The following is a 23,836-nucleotide window of genomic DNA, read 5'->3' as shown; positions in this document are numbered from 1 at the left end:
ATGACCATTTTATAAATAAAAAAAATTCAACTCCAAAATGGAGTGGGATTGGAGAAGATTTTACTCCATAATGATGTTTGGAGTTGAAAATAGAGTAGGGTTGGAAATGCCCTTAGACATTAATCACATTATTATAGTGTTCACCTAATTTTTCTCATTCTGTCCAAAAGCTAGTTCGTCCAATTAATTCGAGTGGACAAACTTTTCTGGTTAGATAAAGTTAATTTATTTATCGGTTCTGGTTAGAGACAAACCATAAATACGTCGATTGCAAACCTCAACCTTTTTTGGGAATAGTGAAAACAATTAATGAGTATGTAAAAGGTATGAGAGCCTTGAAGTCTCCGTTTCTTCTCCCCTCTATCAAAGATAAATTGTTTGGTTTTGGTAGATAGATCATATGCCTATCAGTTGTTAAAAAAAAGAGATCATACGCCTATCATAAAACATAAAAAATATAGTCATTCAAAACTAGTCGTTGCAGATGCAAAACTTTTCTATTACGTCATAGGACAACAAATGTCTAAGACAAACAACCACCTGTAATAACGTACCGAGTCCTAACAAACATTCTAGGACAGATGAAAAAAGCTCGCGGATAATCGAGACATTATTCAAGAGTATATAAACAATACGACACCTATCATTCTCTTCTTACGGGTCGACAAAGAATGGGGGACGAATATGGAAAAGAGAGACAGAGAAAGAGCAATTTGTGTGTTTCTGTTGTATGTAGTTTCATGCGAGAGGCCTAAGAGATATCAATCACCTGTCTGTCTTGTTACAAGATGGAAGCTAGGAGCCACAGATGCAATAAGAGACTATATACTATAACGCCAAGCCTTGCTTGAGGACGGCTCATTAATACTCTTCCACCTGAGACCCTGCATTGCACAAATCAAAACTCAATAAGACGAACAACAACTCAGGAGCCCTTTCAGATCAGTTTGATATGACTTGAGTTGTTTACCATATTCCATCGACCCGATCTGCTATCATCTTTCCTTGCGTTGGAATCAGACCCGACATGCTGAGAGACTTGAAAACATGTCCTGTCAAAGAAAAAATAGATTGCGTTTAAGATGAGTGACAGTGAGCTTAAAGGCGCAAGCAATACTTGGGAAAAAATAAACGAGATAGATAGCTATGATATGTGGAAGCCTCAGTTCTGACCTTTATCTTCATCTGTTTCGTTGTGGTTCATCAGATGCTCGGACTCCGAATCTATGTTGATTGAAAGATGATCCGCCGATCCTTTCCTCACCGTCCTCACTTGCGCTGCTGTAGGCACAGGTGATATTGATTTTTTCACCAGTGCTCCCTGACCACAAAACGTTTTCAGTCCATATGTGAAGATCGAAGCTAACTCATTTCTTATGAAATAAGCAAAATAGCAGGCTACATTTTATACTTTAAGGCCATAACTTGACTGAATATAAGAGTAAGAAAATACCAGGACAATTATGCCATCGATGGCATCCACAAGGGTCAATAATAAGCTGAAATAGCACAAGATAAAATTTTACCTTGTCCTCAATCTCAGATATCTCTGAGGTAGAAGGTGCTTCGAAGATGCTCCTTTCAAGAACGACATCGGGCTGAATGGCTTTGCTTTGAAGTTTATCATCAAGTTCTTTGACCTTTAGTGATAATTTCTCCACAAGCTTTTCGCTGCTGACTAATTTCAGACCAAGTTCTTGGGCCCTTGATTTTGAACTCTCTGACTCTAGGAGGAGGGAAGCTACTTTTCTCTCTAGTGCTTGTAAAACTGTCCATGACTCAGAGAAGTCTGAGTCTACGACAGGATCATTGCCCGCCAATATACCCAGCAGTTTCTCCAAGCCAGATATTAGCTTGGACAACTCGTTCTTTGTCTTCACTAACTCTAGCTCTGTGGTACTCTTTGCTTCAGCTGCCTCCTTCAAACCTTGAATTTCAAGATCCTTTTCTGCCAAGGTGGAATTGAGCTCGTTTTGTCCATATGATAAAAGGTCTATCTGATGCTGCATCTCACTAACACTATCAACAATTGCGTGTAGCTTCTTTACATCATATGGACTCTGAGGTTCTAATCCATTGACCTGATCTACTGACGGCATATCAATACCACCTATCTTGTCAAAAAGGGCACGCATATCAGAAGCTGGAATTAATTTCTCCTTAGATTCTGGAATCGGAAGAAACAGTACGTGACATGTCAGTAAGTGGTAAACATGTTTAAGAAGATTTATAGAACTGAAGGACGAGAAGAGAAAAAAAAATTACCTTGCTCTTGCACCAACAGTTTATCGTATAACGTAGAAAGTTCCACCTCTTTTTCATGCCATTTCTCTTCTTCGGCTTTGTAAATTTCCAGCTGAAGTTTCAAATCTTGGCAAAGCGCTTCCGTAGATTCCACCTTGGCCTCGGAACTGGAAACCTTAGTTTGGTTTAGATCTCTTTCTACCACAACCTTTTCTAGAGCGGCAGATGTTTCTTTTAGTCTGTTCTCCATGTCTCGTATCACAACAGCAGCTGCAGTACTTGTTGTCTCAAAGAGCTTAAGAGTGGTACATGCTTTCTTTGTAGCAGAAGATAATTCTTTTACTGACCGAGCGCATTCACTTCCATGATTCTCCTGTGGGTGTTCAGTTAATTCAGTTCCACTGCCGTTATGACTTTCTTGGAACTGAACAACCTCTAGGAGGTCATTTTTCACTTCCGATTGCAGTTTGCTGGTAGCCTCTCCACATACAGACATCAAAGATGACAAATCTTTTTGTAATGCAGATATAGTGTTTTCCTGTTCGCGAACAATATCTTCTGCAATCCTCACCTGTTCTTTCAGAGACTCATTATGACTCATGACTTTCATCACATCATCCCTAGATGCTGTCATGTTTTCCATTAATGCCGCAGTGAGTGTATCAATGGAAGTTGAGAAAACCCCAAAGTTTTTCTCAAAATTTTTGTTTCTGAGCTTGACCCCCTCTGCGATCCTCCTAAGAGATGAAGAAATTTCGTCTTCATCATCAGCTACATCCCCTTTATTATTCTCCAGCTCGATATCCACTGAGTCATCAAGACCACTTAAAAAGGATTTCACCACAGTCGAATCCTCCTGGAAATATAAAAAGCGTCAAGAGAACAGTCGTATTATAAAAAATCGCCAAGAAAAGATGCATAAAGTCTGGTTCATCAATATTGCTTAACTCCCACATATTGGATAGAAGTATGTACTACTGAAAAAATATTGACAGAACAGTATTCATTATACTTATCTCTGGTTATTTCAACTTCAACACATAATATATTCTAACTAGATGTGTGTATCCTTGGCAAACAACAAACTGGGGATCCCTATAGGATAAGGAATGTTTAAAACCAATAAAAATGTAAGGAATGATGAAGGGAAACGGTAAACTTTACCTCTGCAACGTTGTCCATTTCCCCTGCCAATTTCTTCTCACCAACATTTCTTATGATATCTCTAGCAATGGCATCTATGTCTTTAAGGCTCCTGAATTTCTTTTCAAGGAATTCATTCACCCTGGAAATTAGCCCTCCATCCTTCAGTAGCATCTGAAGATTATCAAGATGAGTAATAATGTCCAAAGACTTGCTCTCTGTGTTTCCACTTGATCCAGCTAACTCTTCCATGCATACATTAAGTTTACTACTGAGAGTTGATATCTCGACTTCAGCTTTTACCATTTCTCCTTGTAGGACAGAAAGACTATTCTCCGTCTTCATTAATGCCTCTTCGAGGGATCCTATTGTCAAGGAAGCATCGGCCATCTTGCTACGCTCTAACTCTACTTCATTTCCAAGCATCTCTAATTCTGTCTTCAAATTTGTAGTGAGAAGTTTTTCATCTTCGATTTGTTTGGACAGCGAATCCATGTTGCTTTCTGTCTGAGCAAGTGTATCTTCAAGTGATTTTATGGTGCTATGTGCTTCTGCTAATTTGTTATTCTGATCTGAAATTTCTTCTTTCACCTTCTCCAGCTCCATCTCTGCAGTAGCAGTACTGCTTTGAACCTCTTCCTTTTCACTAATGATATCAGATATGTTTCTTTCAGCCTGCTTGAGTGCAGCTTCAACTGTATTCCTGGTTGCACAAGCTTCATCCAGCTCGCTAGACAGAAAGGAGGCCTCTCCCACTGCTTTCTGTAGCTCAAGTTCAACATTTTCCTTGGCAGCTTGGAGTTGGCTATTCTCTTCAGCAAGTCGATTGATGTTACCCTCTGCAGTAGACAAGGCATCCTCAACCAACTTCAAGGCTGTCTGGGTTTCTGCTAATTTACTGGCTAATGTACTGGCTTCTTCTTTTACTTTTTCCAGTTCTTCTTGTTCCTCTACTCTAGCCTGCTGCACTTCCTTGAAGTACACAGCAAGTCGGTCAACCTTTTCTGAAGAATCCTCGGTTGCTAAATCGACAGGGATACTCATAGTTTCAACTGATTTCATCACTTTCTGCAACAAGGTGTCATTCAGAGATAAGGATTGCCTAAGCTGATCTCTTTCGTCTACAATAGCAACAAGCTCAGCCTCTAGCTCTTTTGTGCGCTCTAAGTCTTTCGATATCATATCTATCTGACTCTTGTAGCTATCAACCGTACCAGTTGCGTGCTGCAATTCGAGCTTCAGCTTCTCGATGTCAGAGCTTTTCTCATCCAACTGAGTTTTTAACTTTTCCCTATCTTGGACAAGTCCCTTGCCTTTCTTGATAGCCATGGAAAGTTTGTCTCTGAGCAAAGCAGATTTCTCCTCTGATCGCTCAAGATCTGTCTCCAGAGCAATTTTTTCTTCTCTCACGGAAGCAAGTTCTCGAGATACGGTTTTTAGCTCATTTGAGAGATTGGATACCTGCAAACTAGCCAGCATATCTTCTCCTAGCATTTCCTTACAAAGTGACAACTCCAGATCACTAGCATAAAGGGCACTTTGGAATCTTTCAATCAATTCTTCGTTGCCATAAGAACTGTCACTAGAGTCTCTGATTTTCTTTTCTATCTGATCAAAGGATCTAGCAACAAGCAAATCGATAGCTGAAGTATGATGTTCGACTCCTTCTGTCATCAAGCCAGAGATTTCCACAAGTCTCCTCACAATTTCCTCTCTTTCCAAAGAATCTTGCTCTGCAGTTTCCTCCAACCTTTTAAAACTGAAAGTTAGATCATCGAGTTCCTTTCTAATGTTATTTTTGTCCTCCATTTCTGCTGAAACAGACATCTTTAAGCTTTCGATTTGGTCTTGCAGGGCATTGACTTCATCCTTTGCCTGGAAAAATGATTCCCTCAGCCAAGTTAGGCGAGTTTCTAAGCTGGATTGGGAAAGCTCCTCCGGTAAGTCAATGGAAAAGTCCAAATCTTTTAGTCTGTTGTATTCCTGGGAGACATTTTGCAGCTCTTTCCTCTCTTCTACAAGTGACCTAACTTTGTCAATGATATCGAGAGACTGCCCTTCCTCAGGTGTATCTATGTTTGACAAGATGGTTTCAATATTTTCAATGACAGAGCTCCTTGAGGACACCATTTCCTGAAATGACGCAACCAAAGCTTCCGATTTTACTAACTCACCTTTGATGAGTTCAGATTCATTCAACGCTGTTGACATTTCTTGTAGCTTCATCAAACAATCTTCAAGTTGTTTTGTTTTCTCAGCCAGAGACTGTTCCAACTCGTTCTTTGCAAGCTCATATGCTTCCAGGGATGCAGACTGATCACGCAATTGAGTATAGCACTTCTCGAGTTCATCTGACTTTTCAGCTAACGATTGTTCCAGCTGCCCCTTCACTACTTCGGAAGTTTCAAGGGAAATCTTCATCTCCTGTAACTCATTCAACCGATTCTCAAGCTCAGTTGTTTTCTCAGATATTTGATGCTTCAGAGCATCCCGGTTCTGAACTAACGCCTTCCCCTTTGTGACAGCCATGCTGAGCTTCTCTTTCGTGTTAATAAACCTTGTCTTCTCTTGCTCAAGCTCTGCCTTCAACTTTCCAGACTCTGCATTCATCGACTCAATCATCTCTCTATCTCTGTTCACTTGCTCAACCAGTTTCTTATTTTCATCTTCTAGAAGGCTAAGTCTATCGTAAAGCGATGTTTCCTTCTGTTTGAGCTCAAGTAACTCAGAACAAGCACCACCGAGAGCTGAACCAAAATCCTCTTGGAAACGAAGATCCGCCTCAGCACTAGACAAACACTTCCTCAATTGATCAGCACCGTAGTAAAACTCCGCGTACTTAGCACTTAAAAAGGCAACACCGTTCTCAAGATGAGCAATCTTTTCAGAGACGGAAGAGCCATGGATCAACTCTTGTTGCCCAAACACATTACTAAGAGAAACCAAAACCCTATCAGTTGCAGCCACAAGTTGCTCCTCGTTCTCTGACTGATGTCCAGAAAGCTCTGAGATTTTGGTGGTGAGATGAGCAATCTCGTCGTCCTTGCCACTGATAATCCCACGAAGCTCCTTGAGTGCATCCTCATGCTGAGTCTTCTCTTCCTCAGCAGTTTCTAAAAACTTTGAGAAACGACTTAGTATCTCCACGGTGTTCCCATCTTCGTCACCTTTGGAAACGTTCTTCACAGCAGTCAAGAGGTTAAACTGTTCCTGCAACACAGCAAGTTCCTTCTCCCTATCCTCCTTGTCATTCTGTATGTAAGGTAACATCAAATGAACATCAAAACAAAGATCCTTTCAATAAATACAAATTAAAATCTTAAAAATCAACAGACATTGAATTATTTACATTATCATCATCGTCGTCGTCTGTGGTGAGAGCTTCCTTGCTAGGAGTATCGAAATTCAACTCTTCGGGAGCATCAACAAACATATCTTCCTTACTGTCGACGAAAGCTGTTCCCTGCAAAATCAATTTTTTAACCCAAAATTTCAGATGCTGAAATTTAACATTAAACGATTCGGAGAAGGAACATTACAAAATCTAACCTGGTCAGGATCAAGCTCTTGCTGCTCATTTGACTCGTCATCGTTCTCGATTCCGTCAGCTGCAGAATCAACCGAATCCTGAGGAAGATCATCGGTCTCTTCCATTACTCTAAACAGATCTAACCAGGGATGTGGAAACGGCGAGAAGAGAAGAGATTCGTGAACGAGAGAGAGGATACAAAGAGAAACTGCGAAGAGAGTCGGAGAGATGGAAGTAAATCAGCGAGGGAGAGGTAAAGAGAGAAGCGTTGCTGCACGACCGACGCGGTGCGTTTTGTTTTCTCCCAATCCTTCTTTTTTTTTTTTTTAATTCGTTTATACACACACTAGACGACTTGTTTTTTTATTTGGTTTCTATAATTATGTCGTGACATTGAAGTGGGTGATGTGTTTCATCCAATCACAAACCTTCGCTTCCGTTTAAGCTTTTTATTCATGTGACATTTAATATTGTATCAATTTCAAGGATTCCATAGTTAATCACAAGTATTTAATGTAAGACAAAATTAGAATATTGATCATACAAGTTTTGGAAAATAAATCTTCTAAACTAAAAGCGTTACTTTTAATAGTATTACAAAGACCACACTCTTTATGTTTCATAAATTTGTTATGCAAATAATATTATTTTATAATTTCAATACAATTTATATTTTGTTTAATTTTAATATTATAAATTGTTTTATTATCTTAGATATTTGTTAGTTGAATAAATATAATTAATAAAATATAAATATATTTTAATTTTTTTTTAAATTTGAGTAAATATTAAAAAGATAGTTTTGATAAAACGGAAGGAGTATATCTTAACAAAATTACATATTTGTATATAAATACAAATATTACTACAATGATGAAATGATGATGACATTCCCAGTTTCATATGACTTTGCTTAGTGCAACTTGACCAGCACATGTAACACTTTGCATTTCAATGTGTCGCTGTTGTTCATAAGATCCTTTACAACTGTTGATCCACATGTCACATTTTGTGGCACACTTGCGCTAATTTCTACGCTGACAACAAACAAAATTTAGATTTTGTAAACGTGACATGACATGTAGCTTCTCAACACAAAACCTACTAACTCTCAGCCTCTTTAGTTGAAAATTGAAACAATCAGTGGTACCTTATCAATTGGTCCATAACATCAACCAATATTATTATGTTTGGTCATCGGTCACTCTGAGTGACTGACTCATCACACAACACGAGAGAAAAAAAAAGAGAGACAGATATAAGCCTTAAAGACGAGTCTCTTGGAACTTTTACCATCGGAAGCAAACTACTACCATACACTAATTTACAGCACAGACACAAGTCTTGCAGCTCCAGCTCCATGTACTTTCCAGAAAACCTTAATAGCCTCATCAACCGTTCCAGAATCAGTAGCAACAGCTCCAAAGATTGCCCTGAACCCACCACAAACGATCCCCGAGTTGGACGCATCAGTCTTGGGAGAAACCCTGATAACCCTCTCCAAACCCAACCGGTTCCCATCAAGAGCACACGAGGATTCCACATTTGAAACCTCTGCTATCAAACGGGTCAAGGCTTTGGAGGAGGTATCGATATCTTTGGAGAGAAGCTGAAGGGAAACAGAGGTTTCAATGAGATGGAACCCAAAGATACTGAGGGCTTTGTTGTTCTCTCGAGAGAAGGAAGCATGAGTCATGGCACGGCGAAGGAGGTTGATGTTGGTGAAGTTGTAGCTACATCCAAAACAAATAAAGGACACAACTTTAAAAGAAGATTGAACTTTAAAAGATCAGTGATTCAACTTGATCATCACGAGAGTATCTAATCTAATACAAATGGTGAAAAGAGTGTATGTACCCAATTTGAGATTGCAGCGTTGCAAGATTGGTAGCGAAAGGCGAGGAGAATGGTTTGATCCTGACAATGGCTGCGCGAACCTGTAAGATACGATCCCGAAGAGTGAGACGAATTAGATCGTCTTTCCGGTTTAGTAACCAAAAGAAAAAGATGAGAATAGTTTAGGGTTTTGGAGGAAGGGGAAATACCTGAGAAGAGGAGAAGAAGATCCCGATGACGGCGAGAAGAAGAGTGAAACGAAGATGAGTCGTCACCATCACCATAGTTAAACCTCTTTTGTTTTCTTTCACCACTCACTGACTGTTGAAAAGACCGATCTTTGCTTCTTCTGCGTGAGAGACTTCACAATTTATTTATCAATGTATAATTTGCTTTTATGAGTTAACATTAGGTTGATTACATTATTGCTTTATGTTTAGCTTTTGTCATCTGTGGAATTTGTTCTACTTAAGCTTATTATTATCCTATGTTTAGGTTTAAAGGCTTCTATTACAGGAAATCCAGGTTTCAAGTCCCGGAAAAAGCGGTTTATTAAACAATTATGCAGACTACAGAGGAAAGACTTGCAAGGAATCTTCAACATAGTGCAAGTAAATCTGGCCAGGCGTGGATCTTCATAGGACGGCTCAGGTGATGCAGTTAGGCGTAGGTCTTCATAAGGCAGGTAGTATTGTCGGTTGTCGAATCGTCTATGTAATATTTCCTATATCATAATTGTAAGATCATAATAAATCAGCGTTAAAAAAAAAAAAGCTTATTATTATCCTTATTAGAAAAATCTCTTATATTTCAAGAATAGGGGACCTTTTCTTTTGGGTTTAGATACAAATAATTGTCAAAAAGCAAAAAGAAAAGCTAATAAATTATTAGGCGTGAATCTTCATAAGACGGTTCAAGTGATGCAGTTAGACGTAGGTCTTCATAAGGTAGATAGTATTGTCGGTCCGTCTATGTAATCTTTCTCGTATCATAATTGTAAGATCATAATATATCATTGTTAAAAAAAAGATTTGTACAATCTTTGGTTAATTAACATTTAACTTCATTACTTTACACATGTAGAGAGAGTTTTTTAAGCTCATCTTGAAACATATGTTTGTGCTATCAAGAAGAAATCAAGACAAGAAATGGGGAATATATGTAAACAGAGATCATACTTTCTCTTTTCTTATATCATAACAAGGGTACACATATATCTTATGACAATCATCTTTATTATCATAACCTAAAAACGAAGGATTATAAATCATGGATCACCAGATTCTTTATATACACTTAGTTAAAAGGTCTGGGATCTTTCTCCCCCTCTGTACACCCCATCCGTGTTGTGTGTTTCACCATCAAATCTTCATATCAAGTACTCGTTGTAGCCTAAGAATACAGCTTCCGGATAATCTTTAGGGAGGCTATTGATATGGAGATAGAACCGTAGCAAATCCTCTTTAGTGACCGTCTCAGGATCCACCACATCTTCATCACACGTCAGCACCCACAGATCCTCCGAGTTTACTCTCTTGATGCTGCCTCTACAAAACGGGCATGACTCAGATTTTGTGTTCCAGTTGCGGTAACATTTGATGCACATGGCGTGACAACAGTTAGGTAACACCATTTTGGTGCAGGGCTCTAAGCAGATCCCGCATTCCTCTTCTCTTTCTGAGTCAACGTTGTTGGTCATGATGAATCTGTTGCCTTCAGTGTCGTAATTCTTCTTGGTGATGGCTTTTGGATTGGGATACCATAAGCTGTCGCCTGGTAAGTCGGAGAAGTTGATATGAAGACGCTCGAGTGATGGTAATATAACACCTGCACTTAGCCAAAAGCATTCATTCTTCTATAAGACTAATCCAGTAGTATAAACACAGAATCTATTCATTAGAGCTCTCAGGTCTTTACCGTAGAACTCTCTGATTGTAGCTTTCCTTCCGTACCTGGATAGATTCCAACGCCCATCAGAACGTACCTGTACAAGACAAACAAGACAACTATAAAACAAAACAAGCTAAAAGGAAACGAGAGATACAATCCCTGTTAACATTGAGATACTTAATATATAAATGGTAAGAACCTTGTAGATGAGTATGTGGAAGAAATCAAAGTATCTTGGAAGCAGACAAGAGAAGTCCATCCATTGAAGCAGGAATATAAAGAAAGGAGCCAAATTGCTGCAGACCAACTTCATCTGAAGTCGCACACCGCTCTTCCCCATTGGAATCTCAGCAGCCCTGAATCAAAGTTGGAAACTTTCTTTGAGAATATGAAGCAAAAGTTTCAATTTTTCAACCATTTTGTTTCTGCAATAATCTTAAGTTCGTGGATAGAAAATTGAAGCCCTAAGTGGGTTTAGGCTAATTCAATTCCTTAATTCCTCAATCAAAACAAAATCAGAAACTAAACCCCCAAAAAATTGAAACGAAACCAAGATAGAATAAGATGACTCACAGTCCATTGGCGTGCTCGATGTCAGCCTCCAGAATCTTCAAAGAGTCCATGTAAGAAGACTTTGTCAACTGATAATACATCTCTTAACCCCTTCTCTCTCTCGATAAATAAATTATTACAAAAAGAAGAACAGAGGAGGGAATCCAAAGTTCAGACAATCCTTGGAACCAGAGGATGAGCAAAACAACAAACTATGTTTGCTTTTCTCTCCTCGTCTGTACCTCTTCGGTTCTGCTTTATAAATTTCTAGAAAAGATTGTGAGAAAAAGGGAGACGACGTTTCGCTCTTTGGTGAATTTTGCGGCCAGAGAAAGAGACAGACTTCGTGAAAGCCAAGGCAAACTGCATAAAAATAATAAGAATCTTATCTCTTTTTTTTTATTTCTCCTTCCCAAAAAGAAAAGTTTTTAAAGTTTGGTTTCTCTGTTACAGAAGAGATCATAAAATTGTAACGTTTGAAAATGGATATGATGCGATAATGAGTGTGTGTTCGTTGTTTAATAATGTAGAGAGAGAGAGGAAAATAGCTTCTCTTTGTCCTTATCTACTACAAAAACATTATATGCTTTCTGTTGGCAGGTAGGTCTTCGTTTCCAAACTGGCATTTATTTTTTTAATCAAGGTCTTGTTATAAAGTATTTCAATATCTGTGACCTGTCATAACTCATAACCAACAATATATCCGATTCCATGATGTTAATTATGGAATCAATGTACCAAGTCTTTAATTTGTTGTTTTAGTTATCTGTTTCTGTTTGTTCCATCTGATTTCTGATTTTATCATTCCAGCTTTACGAGTATATATTGAGTGATATATATCTTCAGGATTTGGTATCCTTTTTGTGCCACAAATGCGTTACTTTACAACAAATTTATAAGAACGGATTCTAGAAACAGTTACGAAACCTTCATCCAGTGCTCTGATTTTTTTATATATTTTGTTTCTTTCTTGGACAAACTTCACGAGACACTACAGTACAACGTAACAAGCACTTAAAAAGATTAATAATATCCTCTTTAACATTTCAGAAGTTTGCACGTTTGCTATTGAGTATGGTGGATAATCCCCTTATTAATTAAGTCCTTTGAATTTATCAATTCAGATGTAATCCTCTGAACGTGGCGGTGATCGTGTGGAGAACATATAGATACGTAATTCTCAAATAAAACCCCACGTTTTTCGGTTTTATAAACTATAGTTTTAACTTCTTGAATCATTACTTTTCGCGTGGGCAAGCAAGTAACAAACTAATCTATCTCCCAGTATTTCAAATACAAAATAATGTTAGTAAACTATAACCTAACTTCACATATGATATATACAGTTAAATATATAGTACTATTCTTCTGGTTAGTTGTTATTGGTCGTATTTAGTGATCAAATTAATTCAAAGTAGATGAACAGCCCATATAAGTGAAGTTTTGGAATAATTCATACCCTAATTTTCAATTCAAAAATAGAATTGAACTGATCAAGTTTCTACCTAATGGTTCCATTGACTTGGAAGGAGGAATCTATCAACGACAAACATACAAATTAAAAACCACAGGTTATATAAGTCGCAAATAATTAAAGTTGAGTTAAGGAATAGTCAAATGTTCACGGTAAAGTTGTTCAGCCCCATCCACCAGCAACCCCCACCTATGTTAATGATGATGTTGGGAGTTGATTGGTACTTCTAAAACCATCTCTAACTCTGTTTTTTTTTTCTATTCTAAATGTTGGGAAATCATTTCCATAGCATACGCAGATACTATTGATATTTTAAATTTTTGTTTTTTTTTTTAATTCCTTCACTCACGCCGAAAGGCTAAAATATATAACATTTGATTATCACTTCATGCAGGATTAGATATATCAAATATATCCACCAAAAAAGCAATTGGTTGATGTCTCACAAAACCTTTAACTTGAGCACGAGGTTTTCAACAAGATTGGAGCTACTAGAGTTCTTCTATTTTGAAGGCCATGTAAAATTTATGTGGTAAGAATTTAATTGTAAGTCTCAAATCTCTCATGTATCTCTTCTTAGTTAAAAATACCATTGAGATTCAATTCTACATGCACCGCAAACAAAAATTGCAAAAAAAACTATACTTCAATTTTTTAACGTTTAATCATTTTTGCAATAGGTCAAAACTCTACAATGGACCTTTGATCATTTTTCTTTATTTATTTATTTTTTTTTTATCAAAGATCATTTTTTTATAAGATCATTTTTTTGGGTATGGTTTACTCATGAGAAGTTTGAGTTCGAAATCTCATGTCTATCTTGTAATCACTGAGGACTTCCAACAGTATGCATTTATAAGAAGATACATACAGATAGACTGAAACCTTATGTTTTTATATATCTAAGAAGCAACATAAATCAACACATGTAAATCCTTTGTAAGAAGTATGCAATGAGTTTTGTTCTAGTCTAATAGATCAAAACAGGGGGATTCAAGGAAGCTGATTCAAGAAGCTCCTCATCGCATTCGAAAAGCGACATGTGCTTATCCATAAGAGTGATCCAAGCTTCAATTCCATCTCCATCTTTAGCATCAATCAACAACATAAAGTTCTTGAAACTAGAAGTGCCTCTTCCGGTCACCCAAACCGGCTTTCCCCATCCAAAATCAGCCTCATACATTCCAAGTTTACACCAGCTATTACTCATCCACAAGTCCATCTCGTTACCTCTTGCATATACTTTCCCAATCTCTGCCAAAGACTCAAGAACTCTCGACGACGACATTTCCTTGCAACTTAAGCTGAAGTTTTCCTTTGTTTTCCTTAACTCACTAACCACATCTTGAATCCCATCTATCATACCTTCTTGGTTCTTGAGTATCATGATGGAAAGCATGTTCCCAATTGTGTTCTCAGGCAAAGAATCCACCTTCCCCCGTATACTCACTGGTATCAGCAGCACAGAAGTTCTTGTTGTTGAAGAACTCAATCTAGAAGCCTTAGTTGCACATCTCCAAAAAAGAGCTGTAACCGCTTCAACACGAGTTGGATTCTTGACAATGTTGCTTGAAGCTTTGTCTCTAAGTTTCTTGATCTTTAAGGCATCAAACACAAACCTCTTTGTTACACATTTCATTTCTTCAACCTCGACTTTATTATCCATCGGTTTTAAGGAAAGCTCATCGGGAGGTAGAGGAAAGAACTTTGAAGCGGTGAAACTAGGAGTCATTGTAATCCCTAAACCTCTTGCTGTCTCAGCCCATCCTCTGATGAACATTGCTAAAGATGTTGCATCAGTGATCTTATGAGAAACACAGATTGTGATAACTAATCCTCCACAGCTGAAGAAGTTGGCCTGTATTAGCAACACAGGCCATGTGACTGCTTCTCTTGATAAAGCTTCAACGGGAATGAGTGGTTCCAATGATTCAGGAACAGGGCACTTGAGGAACTCCGAGAGAAGATGGTCCACCCTAGCTTCTATAAACACAGCTCCTTCATCATTACATTCGATGAAACTTCCAGTGATTCTTCCGGCAAGAGGGTAGAAGATTGGTAATGTTTTAGACAGAGATTTCTTGAGCTTCAAGGATGTTCCTTCTGATGAAGAACCAAGAAGGTTATGCGGGTCTGCGGAGTAAAAGAGAAGTGCACCTGTGTACATGGGTGAGCTGAGGGTATCAAGAAGAGAGAGACGGAGAATTCTCTTATCATTTGGAGTTGGAGAAGACGGTTTGATTACTTCTCTTGATAAGACCTCAACTTTGTTCTCCATTGTTACATACAATTATACAAATGTTTCTCAACTTATCTGGTTATATCTCAGACAGCCCTCATAAAATCAGTTGAAGGAAGATTCTTGGTGAGATTAATGAAAGATTCATCCATCACAAAAGACCAGCCATATTATTATTATTTGTATTTAGTAGTATTAGATGATCACATCAAAAGTTCCTGGTAGGCAACAGTTCAAGATTCGTACTCATTAGGAGACAAAATATGATTAGTCCATCTTATAAATAAAGAGTAAACTATCTTGTCTTACACAAAACAAATTATAGTTAGAATGATAATGACTTTACAGAAAGTTGGTGAAGTTGAGGGCTGGTGGCACGTCAAACTAAAGTATAAGGATAATTTATGCGAATTATGTACATAAATTATGGGGAATAACCATAGGAAAAAAACTCAACGATGATTTAATCCATATAACTAACCCAATATAACTAATCCATATAACTAACCCAATAAAGACCGACAATGTCTTCGTTTAGGCTTGAGCTACCATCTTTACCTTCTCGTTTTCTCTTAATCTTTCCTTGACTTTCAAAAACTTGTAACCCTTCTCATATTTTGTTTTCTTAGATCCTTTTTTTTTGACAAAATTGCTTTGAGATCTTGTGATTCAATCTCCATTGATATTTTGATTTATTTATTTTTCACACAATTTTTTTGAGAGATGCATTCTCATTTTTAGATTATTTTGTTTTCATTTTTATTGATATTCCTCTAGTATCACACTTTTAAGATTTTTGAGACTTTTATTGTTATGGGATAAATTTGGATTTGCTTATGTAAATCTAAGCATCATGTTAACTGATAAGGAACGAAAGCAACACAATCATCCACAACCAACATAACTTTTAAATTTTTAAAAAGATTTGGCAATAGCTATTAGAAGAATATTAATGGGTAAAAGAGAAAATAACGCTTAATGGATTAATCACACGAAACAAATGAACTAGAACAATAAACCCTATATATGATTACTTATCAGATTTCTTGCGAAGTTCTTTCACCCATTTGAAGGCCTTTCCCAAACTGCTTTTGCTTGCGTCTTCCTTCTTTTTCTTCTTCTTATCGTCGTCTTTAGATGAATTTGGAGGAGGATCAGAGTTGTAATCCCATTGATCAGCCCAAGATAGTCCCGAATCCATCTTCCTCTCTCTTCAAGATTTTGTTGAATGTGAAGGTTTAGAAACGAAGATGGGGTGAAAGAAAGATTTTATTCTACTTATTTTAGACATTATTAGTTAATTTGACACAATGTCCATAAGTTTCTTGGTATCTTATTTTTGGTTCCCTCTGTTTTTAGTTATCCATTTAGTTGTACAAAGAATCAACCCTTCGCCTTTAACTGTACGTAACCTTCGTTCGACTTGAAGGGAAACACACGTACACATTCAGCTAAAATTACAAAGAAACCCCTAACAAGAATTACAACTTGATTACTAAATATTTGTGTTTTATATTGGGATCCCGTTTTATATTTATTTAACACTTCCAAATAATATACTGATTTACGTTGGTTCTGACTGGTGAGTGTAGCGGTACAAAATATACTGCCAACTAACAGCGCGGAAAGACTAGATGAAGATATGTAACATGAGGAGTTATTTGTATACAAATTTGACAGCCATCACTTAAAATGCTAAAGAGGCAGAGATATAATATTAGAGAATCCAATGTAAATATCTTACACAAGACCACAAGTCCAACCGTCAGAGCTGTTAAATGGATGGGCTAACCATTAGTTGTCAATATCCAAATTTAACGGGATTTATTTTAATTACACTCATTTTTCTATATAAGCTATAATTAATCAATAATTAGAAGATCAATTAATCCATGGCTTTAGTGAGTTTAAGCTCTGTGGACGTGGTCGGCCCAATAATCACATAAAGTTAAGTTTTCAAAAATCTTTTTTTTTCATTTGAAAAAGAACATTTCATTTCTCGCTCGTTCTCTCTCGACAATAACTCACTTTGCAATCTTTTAGTTAACCGTCTCCGTTTGTCGTGTCCGTTCGTTAATTCATTCATCTCTTAGTTTTTTTTTCTCCAAAAATCAAAAATTTTAGGGTTTCAAACTGAGATAGATAGATCGATTGTTGATTTTGAGAGACATGCATATGAGTTTACTTGTTTTTGTTGTTTGAGATCTGAGACAGATATATTAATTGTTTATTTTTTGCTCTGTTGATTTTGAGAAACATGCAGACTTGTTTTCGTTGTTTGAGATTTGAGAAGATAGGTCGATTGTTGACTTGTTTGCTATGTTGGTTTTGAGACACATGCATATGAAGTTGATGGGTTACTTGTTTTTGTTGTTTGCTATGTGTTAGTGTTAGATGAGATATAGATCAATTACAATTGTTTTCTTGCTCATTTTGAATCTGCTATAACTGTCAATTTTCGTGAAAGTGAGTGAGTCTAGAGAGAGATTCTTTCAAAGTTGTATGGAAACTGTGTGTATGGAAGATAGAACATGATTGGTTTTGGATATAGCAACTAGATGGAACTCAACTCATCTTATACTTTTTAAGAACATCATGTATAAAGAAGAAATTCGCAATCTTGCGGAAGTTGAAGCAACTTCAAATCTTTATTTTATGCAAGTTTGGAAGATTGAAAGTCGGCTCAGAGCAATGGGGCTGAAGATGAATTTATTCGTGAGATAGTGGGTTCAATGAAGCTAAAGTTTGATAAATATTGGGAGGATTATAGTGACATACTCACTATTGCTTATGTGTTTGATTCTAGACTGAAGTTCGTCTTTCTAGAGCATTATTTCAAAACCTTAATTAGATGTATCCACAAGTAAGTCGAAGTTGGATCATGCATGTTTGTAAAGTGATGAAGAAGTTGTTTGATGTTTACAATCAAAACACAAAGAAAAACATGACATGAACTTCAAGATCAAACCCCTGACATACCACTCTACCATGATGCGATGTAAGCTCTTTAGTCTTTACCTTAATTTTTTTCTATTTCATGAATGATTCAATGTCTTTACCTTATTTGCTTCAAGGTCAATGTTTGTACACAAAGAAGAAATGGTCAAGTGGATATGTACAAATAGATGTCGGCTAACTCAACTGATAGCTCTACCAACCGTAAGACATGGTCTAACCACAAAATTTGATAATCAAATAATACTAAAAAAAGGAACTCAACCATTATATCCAAAATGTTGCTACTTCAACTGAGATTCACTGACCAAGATCCAGAGCAGAAAGATAATATACAATTCGGCCCAACAACATGTTCGATCAACAATCCAAGACAAAAGACTTACCATATTTGTCATCAAACCAAAGCTCAGTGTTTTGACCAATGACTAATCACCTTTTCACTAAGAACCCATGCCATTTTCTTTATCGGAGGAGTGTCAAACATTCAATGCTTAAGGTAAGACAAAATAAGTTTGAATCTTATTGATCTGTCTAACCATTTGTATTTCATTTCATTTTGTTTTCTAGTAAAAAAAAACAGGTGTAATTTACTTCATTTTGTTTTTATTCAATCTTAAAATTGAGTAAGTAAATGTCATTTGCTTCAAGTACTCTAGAATTGCAAAACTGTTCGGAATCTATATAAAGTTTCCTCTCACAACCATGTATTTTCACCAAGTAAAAAAAGAAAAAAAATTGCCACTTACAATACCATTTATTTTAAATCTTTAAAAGACATGATAAGCAGTCGACTTATCAAAGTTTTGTTTCATAGAATTTGGTGGTGTCTTTGAGAATGTTACACAACCCATCAAGTTTAGCTCTATCAACACTTGTTTCAATCATCTTTTGATCAAGATGAAAGTGTTACAAAACCACTAGTATAGATCTTATCCTCACTTGTCCATCTCCCTGACCGTCGCCCATGTTCCACGGTCTTCGGCTAGTCCATGCATGCATCATATTCTCATTTGTTTTCTTTTGCATTTGTTTGTTAATCAGAGATAAAATAAGAGATGAGTTTATATACAAGTATAAACAGAAGTCATAAATTACACTTCTTCCACTATATCCACAATAATAAAAGTTCATTGAACTGATAAGAGAAAAAAGAAACGGGAGAATTATAAAACTTATTTAACGTGTGTTTACATTTTACAAAGAAAAAGTTTAATTACACAAAAGAATATATGATTAATAAGATATGGTCAACATAAAACCATAATAAAAGATTTGGTATAGTGATTGGGATAGAAGGAAATTGGGCTAATGAATATTAAAACGGAAAACCATGCTTAAATAGTTTTTTCTTTGTTTTTGTTATATACTAGGCCCATGAAACAATGAATTAGGTCCATTTTTAGATCTAGAACACTTTTTTATAGAGATGATATAGGTTCTAAGGTTCACTTACATTTCAAATCATCTTTGTAATGAATCTTTAATCATCTTGGATGTTCTTTTCCTCATTTTATTTCATTGATGATTTCTCATAAATTATATAATTCTTAGATTCTTTGATGTATGAATCCAACAAACAAACGATCGCTGTTTTCTTCTTCTGCAGTCTCATATAACAAGGATCCTCACATCAGCCTTACAAACCTTCTAATATGTTCTCACTCACCTCCAAACCCAGTGAACGAAGATTGGCGATGGCTTGTGCCAAAAGAAACTGTTGAGAATTTGAAGATGATTAAGGAGTTAAGCGAAATGATATGTCCCAACCATGATTTCAAGAAGATTCCTCACAAAAGGACACAATACAATCGGTGTGCTGCTGCTTCTTGTTTGTACATGGATCAATCAAATGAAAACATTTCAAATTTGGAAGATTCAGATTCCAAAGTTACTTGTAAGTCTTTTATTGATTTGTAACACCATAGACTTCTAAGAGGGGGCTATTATGGTTTTAATATCAAACTGTAAAGCATTCAGATTGAATTTTCTATAGCTTTTTTGAGTTTATCTATACTAGAATTCAGCCCCCCCTGGCGGTTCGCGGGGGAGGTAATATTAAATTTTAAATATAGCTTGAAACATGATGATACACAAAAATTGCACAATTTCACTTTAGAATTTATCTCTGAAATCCAGGCTAAAATTAATGTATTATAGAATACATAAACGAATGTCACTCCTACTACCACTATTTATCTATTTCTGATAAATGTATACATACATTTCTAAATGAACTATGAATTATACCATCAACAATAAAATCATTTTCATAATGTTTAAGCCATCTAATAGAACTAATTAACTTTCAGAGTTTATATAATTGGCTAACATAAGGGTAAACATGTTAATTTAATTATAGTCAAATTGTTATAAAGTATGAATATAGATAATGATTAAATTTTATATTTTAACATTTGTCAATTTGAGGTTATACAAAATCTCTTTGGAAAATGAGACAACAAAAATTTCCTCTTATTGATAATAAGGCTGTATAAAATAAATAAAAATAAAACTTTCAGTTTTTATGTATTCTAAATATATTTTATTATTATTTGGAGTAATGAAACTCTCTCTATTTTTCTCTTTATTTTTATTGTGTCCTTGATTTTGTCAGTGTCCACGGCTCTTTTATACACAAATTTTTTAATAGTTAAATTTAAAACATTGCAATGGTAAATTGGTAAATGATTGATCACCAGATATTACAATGGCTGATCATCAAATCTTGCAATGATGGAGCATTTACACGATTGAAAATATTTATTTAAACAATGCAATTATATTTTGAATAATTACAAAATTTTTATCTAAAAATTACAGTGGTTTCTTAAATTCTTGAATTAATTGACTAAATTTTTAAGATCTCCCGTTTAGTCTCAATATGTTAATATTTCGTTTCAAGCATTAATTCTTTTTGTTGATAACTGAATGTAAATAAAATTTTTATTTATCTGTAACTATCCCGTAAATTTGTTTTTTTTTCTAACTCCACATTAGCAACAATCGGTTAAAAAGTAATATCAGATATTTCTACTAAAGAATTAGAATGTACAAATCATATTAGTTTTTTTTGCTCAATTTTAATTGAAACCATCTTTGGTTACGTGTTATAAGGCCATTCTAACGAGACACTAAAACACCAAATTTGGTGTAATTTCATCGCTAATGAATAACTAAAAGTGCCACTATCCGACTAAATTTGGTGTAGTGTAAATAGTATTCTACCAAATTTGGTGTAACACTATTCATCACACCAAATATTAAAATAGTATATTTTATTAATTTCTATTTAATTATAGATAGATTAGTTTTAACTTATAATTAAATGAATATATCGTAATATTTTTGCTTTTTATTCGTCGAAACTCCAAAATGCATTATGCATTACTTTGACTAATAAAACTAATCAAAATGTTGCTGAAGATGAATCTGGAAGTTGACTCCTTGTCGTGATCAACAAGTGATTGTCACCTATCTTAAAGTTTCCCTCCCAGTCTCTAAAGTGGCCCGTAAATGTTCCATTATTTCACCTGATCATTCTCATGTATTGTGTGATGAAGGCTCTAAATGGTTCAAAGGGTTAGACTCAAGCTGGATATCCAAGACATGTGTGAGGCACGTGTGGTCATTAGTCTCTCAGCCAATCAAAAGAGGGTTCTCCATTAGTATATACGTATTGTATTTCTTCTTCTTTGTAAGAGAGAGTTCAGTTATAACAGAAAGAAGAGATGGGTAGAGAGAGAGATAAGGGGGGTGAGAGAGAGATACGATTGAGATAGAGAAAGGTTGGGAGAGTTAGGTGATTGTAAAGACTCTTATTCATCACACATATATAGTGAATTTCTGGGAATCTCTCCGGTCCGGTGAGTATAGCGGTTTCTCCACATTGGAGGAGTGCGGTGAACACCGGGCAAACAATCTTGTGTGTCTCTTTTGTTTTACTTTCGTTCTTGATTGATTGTGCTTAGATCAATCTCCAAATCCGAGTAGATTCTTGATAGGAATCGCACAGACACAATACATGTCCAAAACCAGGAAAAGCCTACGTTGAGAATCACTAAAGTGAAGGCCACTTTGCTCCCCATGAAAAACAGGTGTATGACGGAGACACCAACTTTCGATCAAATATGACGTACGCCCCTCCGTTAAATAAACCGACGCCATTGGAAAGAAGTAATAAAACATCAATGAGAAAAATAATCCATTTCACGGCATCATCCCTGAGATATTCCATTGGTTCCTTTAATATTCAATCCCAGCCAATCTATTGTATTCATCAATACCTCATGTATATTGTTGACCGGAGAACATCTATTCTGAATTTCATAAAGCCGTAGATTATTATGGTAACAACTTTGAGGCCTCGAGGAAACCACAGCATAGTGATACACTAGAAACAGCAACTTCCATTTTGAAAAATGCTAACAACTCTCATTTAGATTATTATGGTAACAACTTGTATACATTGAAAAATGTCCGGTCATGGCGGCTTAAGATACCGTTTTGACAATTGAAAGCCATGAAAATCATCGGATAAAACCAAAAGAGACAGAACACTGCGACCTAGGGGTGGGCACTTTACCTGATATCCGAAGTGGCACCCGAACCCGATCCGAAAAACCCGAACCGAAATCCGAACCGAAGTAGCAAAATACCCGAACGGGTATTGAATTAGGAGAGATTGGATACCCGAACCCGAATGGATAATATCCGAACCCGAATGGATATCCGAAGATAACCGAACATATGTATAATTAACCTTATATTTCTAGTTTACATCTCTTATTTTATATAAAATATTTATATTAATACTACACATACTTTAAGTTCATATGATATACATGCAATTACGGAAAAAATGATTTCGTACTCACTTAAAAAGCATGTCAAGTTTTTGTTATTTCAAAAATTAACAAAAAGTTAGATCCAAAATTTTAAAACAATAACTAAATTAATGCATTTTTAGTTTTAAAATGTTATGTCCAAATCTATTAACCATTTAATCTATTAAAAATAAAAAAAAAAGTTAAGTAAAATTTATATTCTTAAATACAAGAAATTTAAAAAATGAAAAATTTAATTTTTTTTCAAAATCTAAATATCCGAACCCGATCCGAAATAACCGAAACCGAACTAAAAATACCCGAACCCGACCCGAAGTATAGAAATACCCGAACGGGTCCTACACCTCTATACCGAAATACCCGAAAACCCGAAATACCCGATCCGAACCCGAACGGATACCCGAACGCCCACCCCTACTGCGACCCAAGGACAACAGACGGATGCCGACACAAAAGCATCTGAAGAGTCACCTTTTGAAGCTATCAGTTCGTGCCAGAAAAGAACACTCCCGAAAGGAGACAAGCCCCACACCAATGTTGGTCGAATAATTGAGTTCCTAAGTACATTAAGTTTTATGTATTAAGAGTCGTAATATGTTATTAAGTTAGTTATTCATTTAGATTCATGAGAAAGAAGAGACACAATGCTTACGGAAGAGACACAACTTGTGCCTTGTTCTTTTTAACTGTTTGAGTCTATTTAAGGTGTTGTCATTGTCCTGTAAACAAAAACAATCATTTCTCACACAATAAAACTTAAAGATTGTCTTTATTTCCACTTTACTAAAAACACTAAATTTTAACTGTTTTTATTTTATTTCATAATATAACTAAATGATTATTATCAATTACATTAACTCGTAACTAGATAAAAATGTTTTTATTTATGTATAAAACTAAAATTTTGACTAATAGATACGCCTATTTCATTGTAGTCGAATGAGTCCTCGTTCAGATGTTGAGTTTGTTACACTTACATCTATATATAAGATGTAAAAATTAAAATACATAAAAACAGATATGATATAAACGATTTATCTGAGTCTAATGTTGTTAAGATATCGAGCAAACATTGTTGGGGCGGTTACCCGGATGCAAATTTATATTTTTCACAAAAAATAATACAG

General features: G+C 35.8%; 5 protein-coding genes across 6 annotated transcripts; all 5 read right to left on the bottom strand.

Moving 5' to 3' along the window:
• Positions 1-472: 472 nt before the first annotated feature.
• On the bottom strand, positions 473-7,280 carry LOC106367339 (trans-Golgi network-localized SYP41-interacting protein 1). Of its 2 annotated transcripts, none has more exons than XM_013807092.3 (8): positions 6,937-7,280; positions 6,737-6,850; positions 3,409-6,639; positions 2,266-3,100; positions 1,527-2,167; positions 1,174-1,321; positions 971-1,052; positions 473-884 (listed from the first exon to the last, which is right to left on the bottom strand). In XM_013807092.3, exons 1-8 carry the CDS (start codon positions 7,039-7,041, stop codon positions 782-784), a joined length of 5,259 nt encoding a protein of 1,752 aa, XP_013662546.2. In that variant the 5' UTR covers positions 7,042-7,280; the 3' UTR covers positions 473-781. The 2 variants fall into 2 exon arrangements, with proteins under 2 accessions (XP_013662546.2, XP_013662547.2); XM_013807093.3 differs by having other exon boundaries at positions 1,527-2,110.
• A 767-nt stretch (positions 7,281-8,047) lies between these two features.
• LOC106364674 (protein NUCLEAR FUSION DEFECTIVE 2) lies at positions 8,048-9,179 on the bottom strand. The gene is made up of 3 exons (XM_013804201.3): positions 8,962-9,179; positions 8,774-8,853; positions 8,048-8,649 (listed from the first exon to the last, which is right to left on the bottom strand). Exons 1-3 carry the CDS (start codon positions 9,034-9,036, stop codon positions 8,241-8,243), a joined length of 564 nt encoding a protein of 187 aa, XP_013659655.1. The 5' UTR covers positions 9,037-9,179; the 3' UTR covers positions 8,048-8,240.
• Positions 9,180-9,910: 731 nt separating this feature from the next.
• Positions 9,911-11,741, bottom strand: LOC106367338 (E3 ubiquitin-protein ligase AIRP2-like). Its single transcript, XM_013807091.3, has 4 exons — positions 11,216-11,741; positions 10,842-10,998; positions 10,670-10,736; positions 9,911-10,579 (listed from the first exon to the last, which is right to left on the bottom strand). The coding sequence occupies exons 1-4, from the start codon at positions 11,293-11,295 to the stop codon at positions 10,122-10,124; spliced, it is 762 nt and encodes a 253-aa protein (XP_013662545.2). The 5' UTR covers positions 11,296-11,741; the 3' UTR covers positions 9,911-10,121.
• On the bottom strand, positions 11,425-15,576 carry LOC106364673 (BAHD acyltransferase At5g47980). Its single transcript, XM_013804200.3, has one exon. It carries the CDS (start codon positions 14,944-14,946, stop codon positions 13,639-13,641), a length of 1,308 nt encoding a protein of 435 aa, XP_013659654.1. The 5' UTR covers positions 14,947-15,576; the 3' UTR covers positions 11,425-13,638.
• Positions 15,577-15,792: 216 nt separating this feature from the next.
• Positions 15,793-16,634, bottom strand: LOC106400103. The gene has a single exon (XM_013840511.3). It carries the CDS (start codon positions 16,106-16,108, stop codon positions 15,938-15,940), a length of 171 nt encoding a protein of 56 aa, XP_013695965.1. The 5' UTR covers positions 16,109-16,634; the 3' UTR covers positions 15,793-15,937.
• Between the last annotated feature and the right edge of the window lie 7,202 nt (positions 16,635-23,836).

Source organism: Brassica napus, chromosome A9 (assembly GCF_020379485.1).
Source record: "Brassica napus cultivar Da-Ae chromosome A9, Da-Ae, whole genome shotgun sequence".
NCBI classification, from domain to species: Eukaryota; Viridiplantae; Streptophyta; class Magnoliopsida; order Brassicales; family Brassicaceae; genus Brassica; species Brassica napus.
The sequence above is the reverse complement of the archived record's forward strand: the minus strand, read 5'-3'. Positions and strand labels throughout refer to the sequence as shown.

What these genes read in the sequence shown, in the direction of transcription:
- LOC106367339 (XM_013807092.3), bottom strand. Translation starts at nt 7,041, where the DNA reads ATGGAAGAGACCGATGATCTTCCTCAGGATTCGGTTGATTCTGCAGCT. An exon ending in AAATGGACAACGTTGCAGAG is followed by an intron (nt 3,101 to 3,408) that starts GTAAAGTTTACC and finishes TTATATTTCCAG; the next exon opens with GAGGATTCGACTGTGGTGAA. An exon ending in TATCTGAGATTGAGGACAAG is followed by an intron (nt 1,322 to 1,526) that starts GTAAAATTTTAT and finishes TTTTGTGGTCAG; the next exon opens with GGAGCACTGGTGAAAAAATC.
- LOC106364674 (XM_013804201.3), bottom strand. Translation starts at nt 9,036, where the DNA reads ATGGTGATGGTGACGACTCATCTTCGTTTCACTCTTCTTCTCGCCGTC. An exon ending in TCTTCTTCTCCTCTTCTCAG is followed by an intron (nt 8,854 to 8,961) that starts GTATTTCCCCTT and finishes CGTATCTTACAG; the next exon opens with GTTCGCGCAGCCATTGTCAG. An exon ending in ACGCTGCAATCTCAAATTGG is followed by an intron (nt 8,650 to 8,773) that starts GTACATACACTC and finishes TTTTGGATGTAG; the next exon opens with CTACAACTTCACCAACATCA.
- LOC106367338 (XM_013807091.3), bottom strand. Translation starts at nt 11,295, where the DNA reads ATGTATTATCAGTTGACAAAGTCTTCTTACATGGACTCTTTGAAGATT. An exon ending in ATCGAGCACGCCAATGGACT is followed by an intron (nt 10,999 to 11,215) that starts GTGAGTCATCTT and finishes ACTTTGATTCAG; the next exon opens with GGCTGCTGAGATTCCAATGG. An exon ending in TCCACATACTCATCTACAAG is followed by an intron (nt 10,737 to 10,841) that starts GTTCTTACCATT and finishes TGTCTTGTACAG; the next exon opens with GTACGTTCTGATGGGCGTTG.
- LOC106364673 (XM_013804200.3), bottom strand. Translation starts at nt 14,946, where the DNA reads ATGGAGAACAAAGTTGAGGTCTTATCAAGAGAAGTAATCAAACCGTCT.
- LOC106400103 (XM_013840511.3), bottom strand. Translation starts at nt 16,108, where the DNA reads ATGGATTCGGGACTATCTTGGGCTGATCAATGGGATTACAACTCTGAT.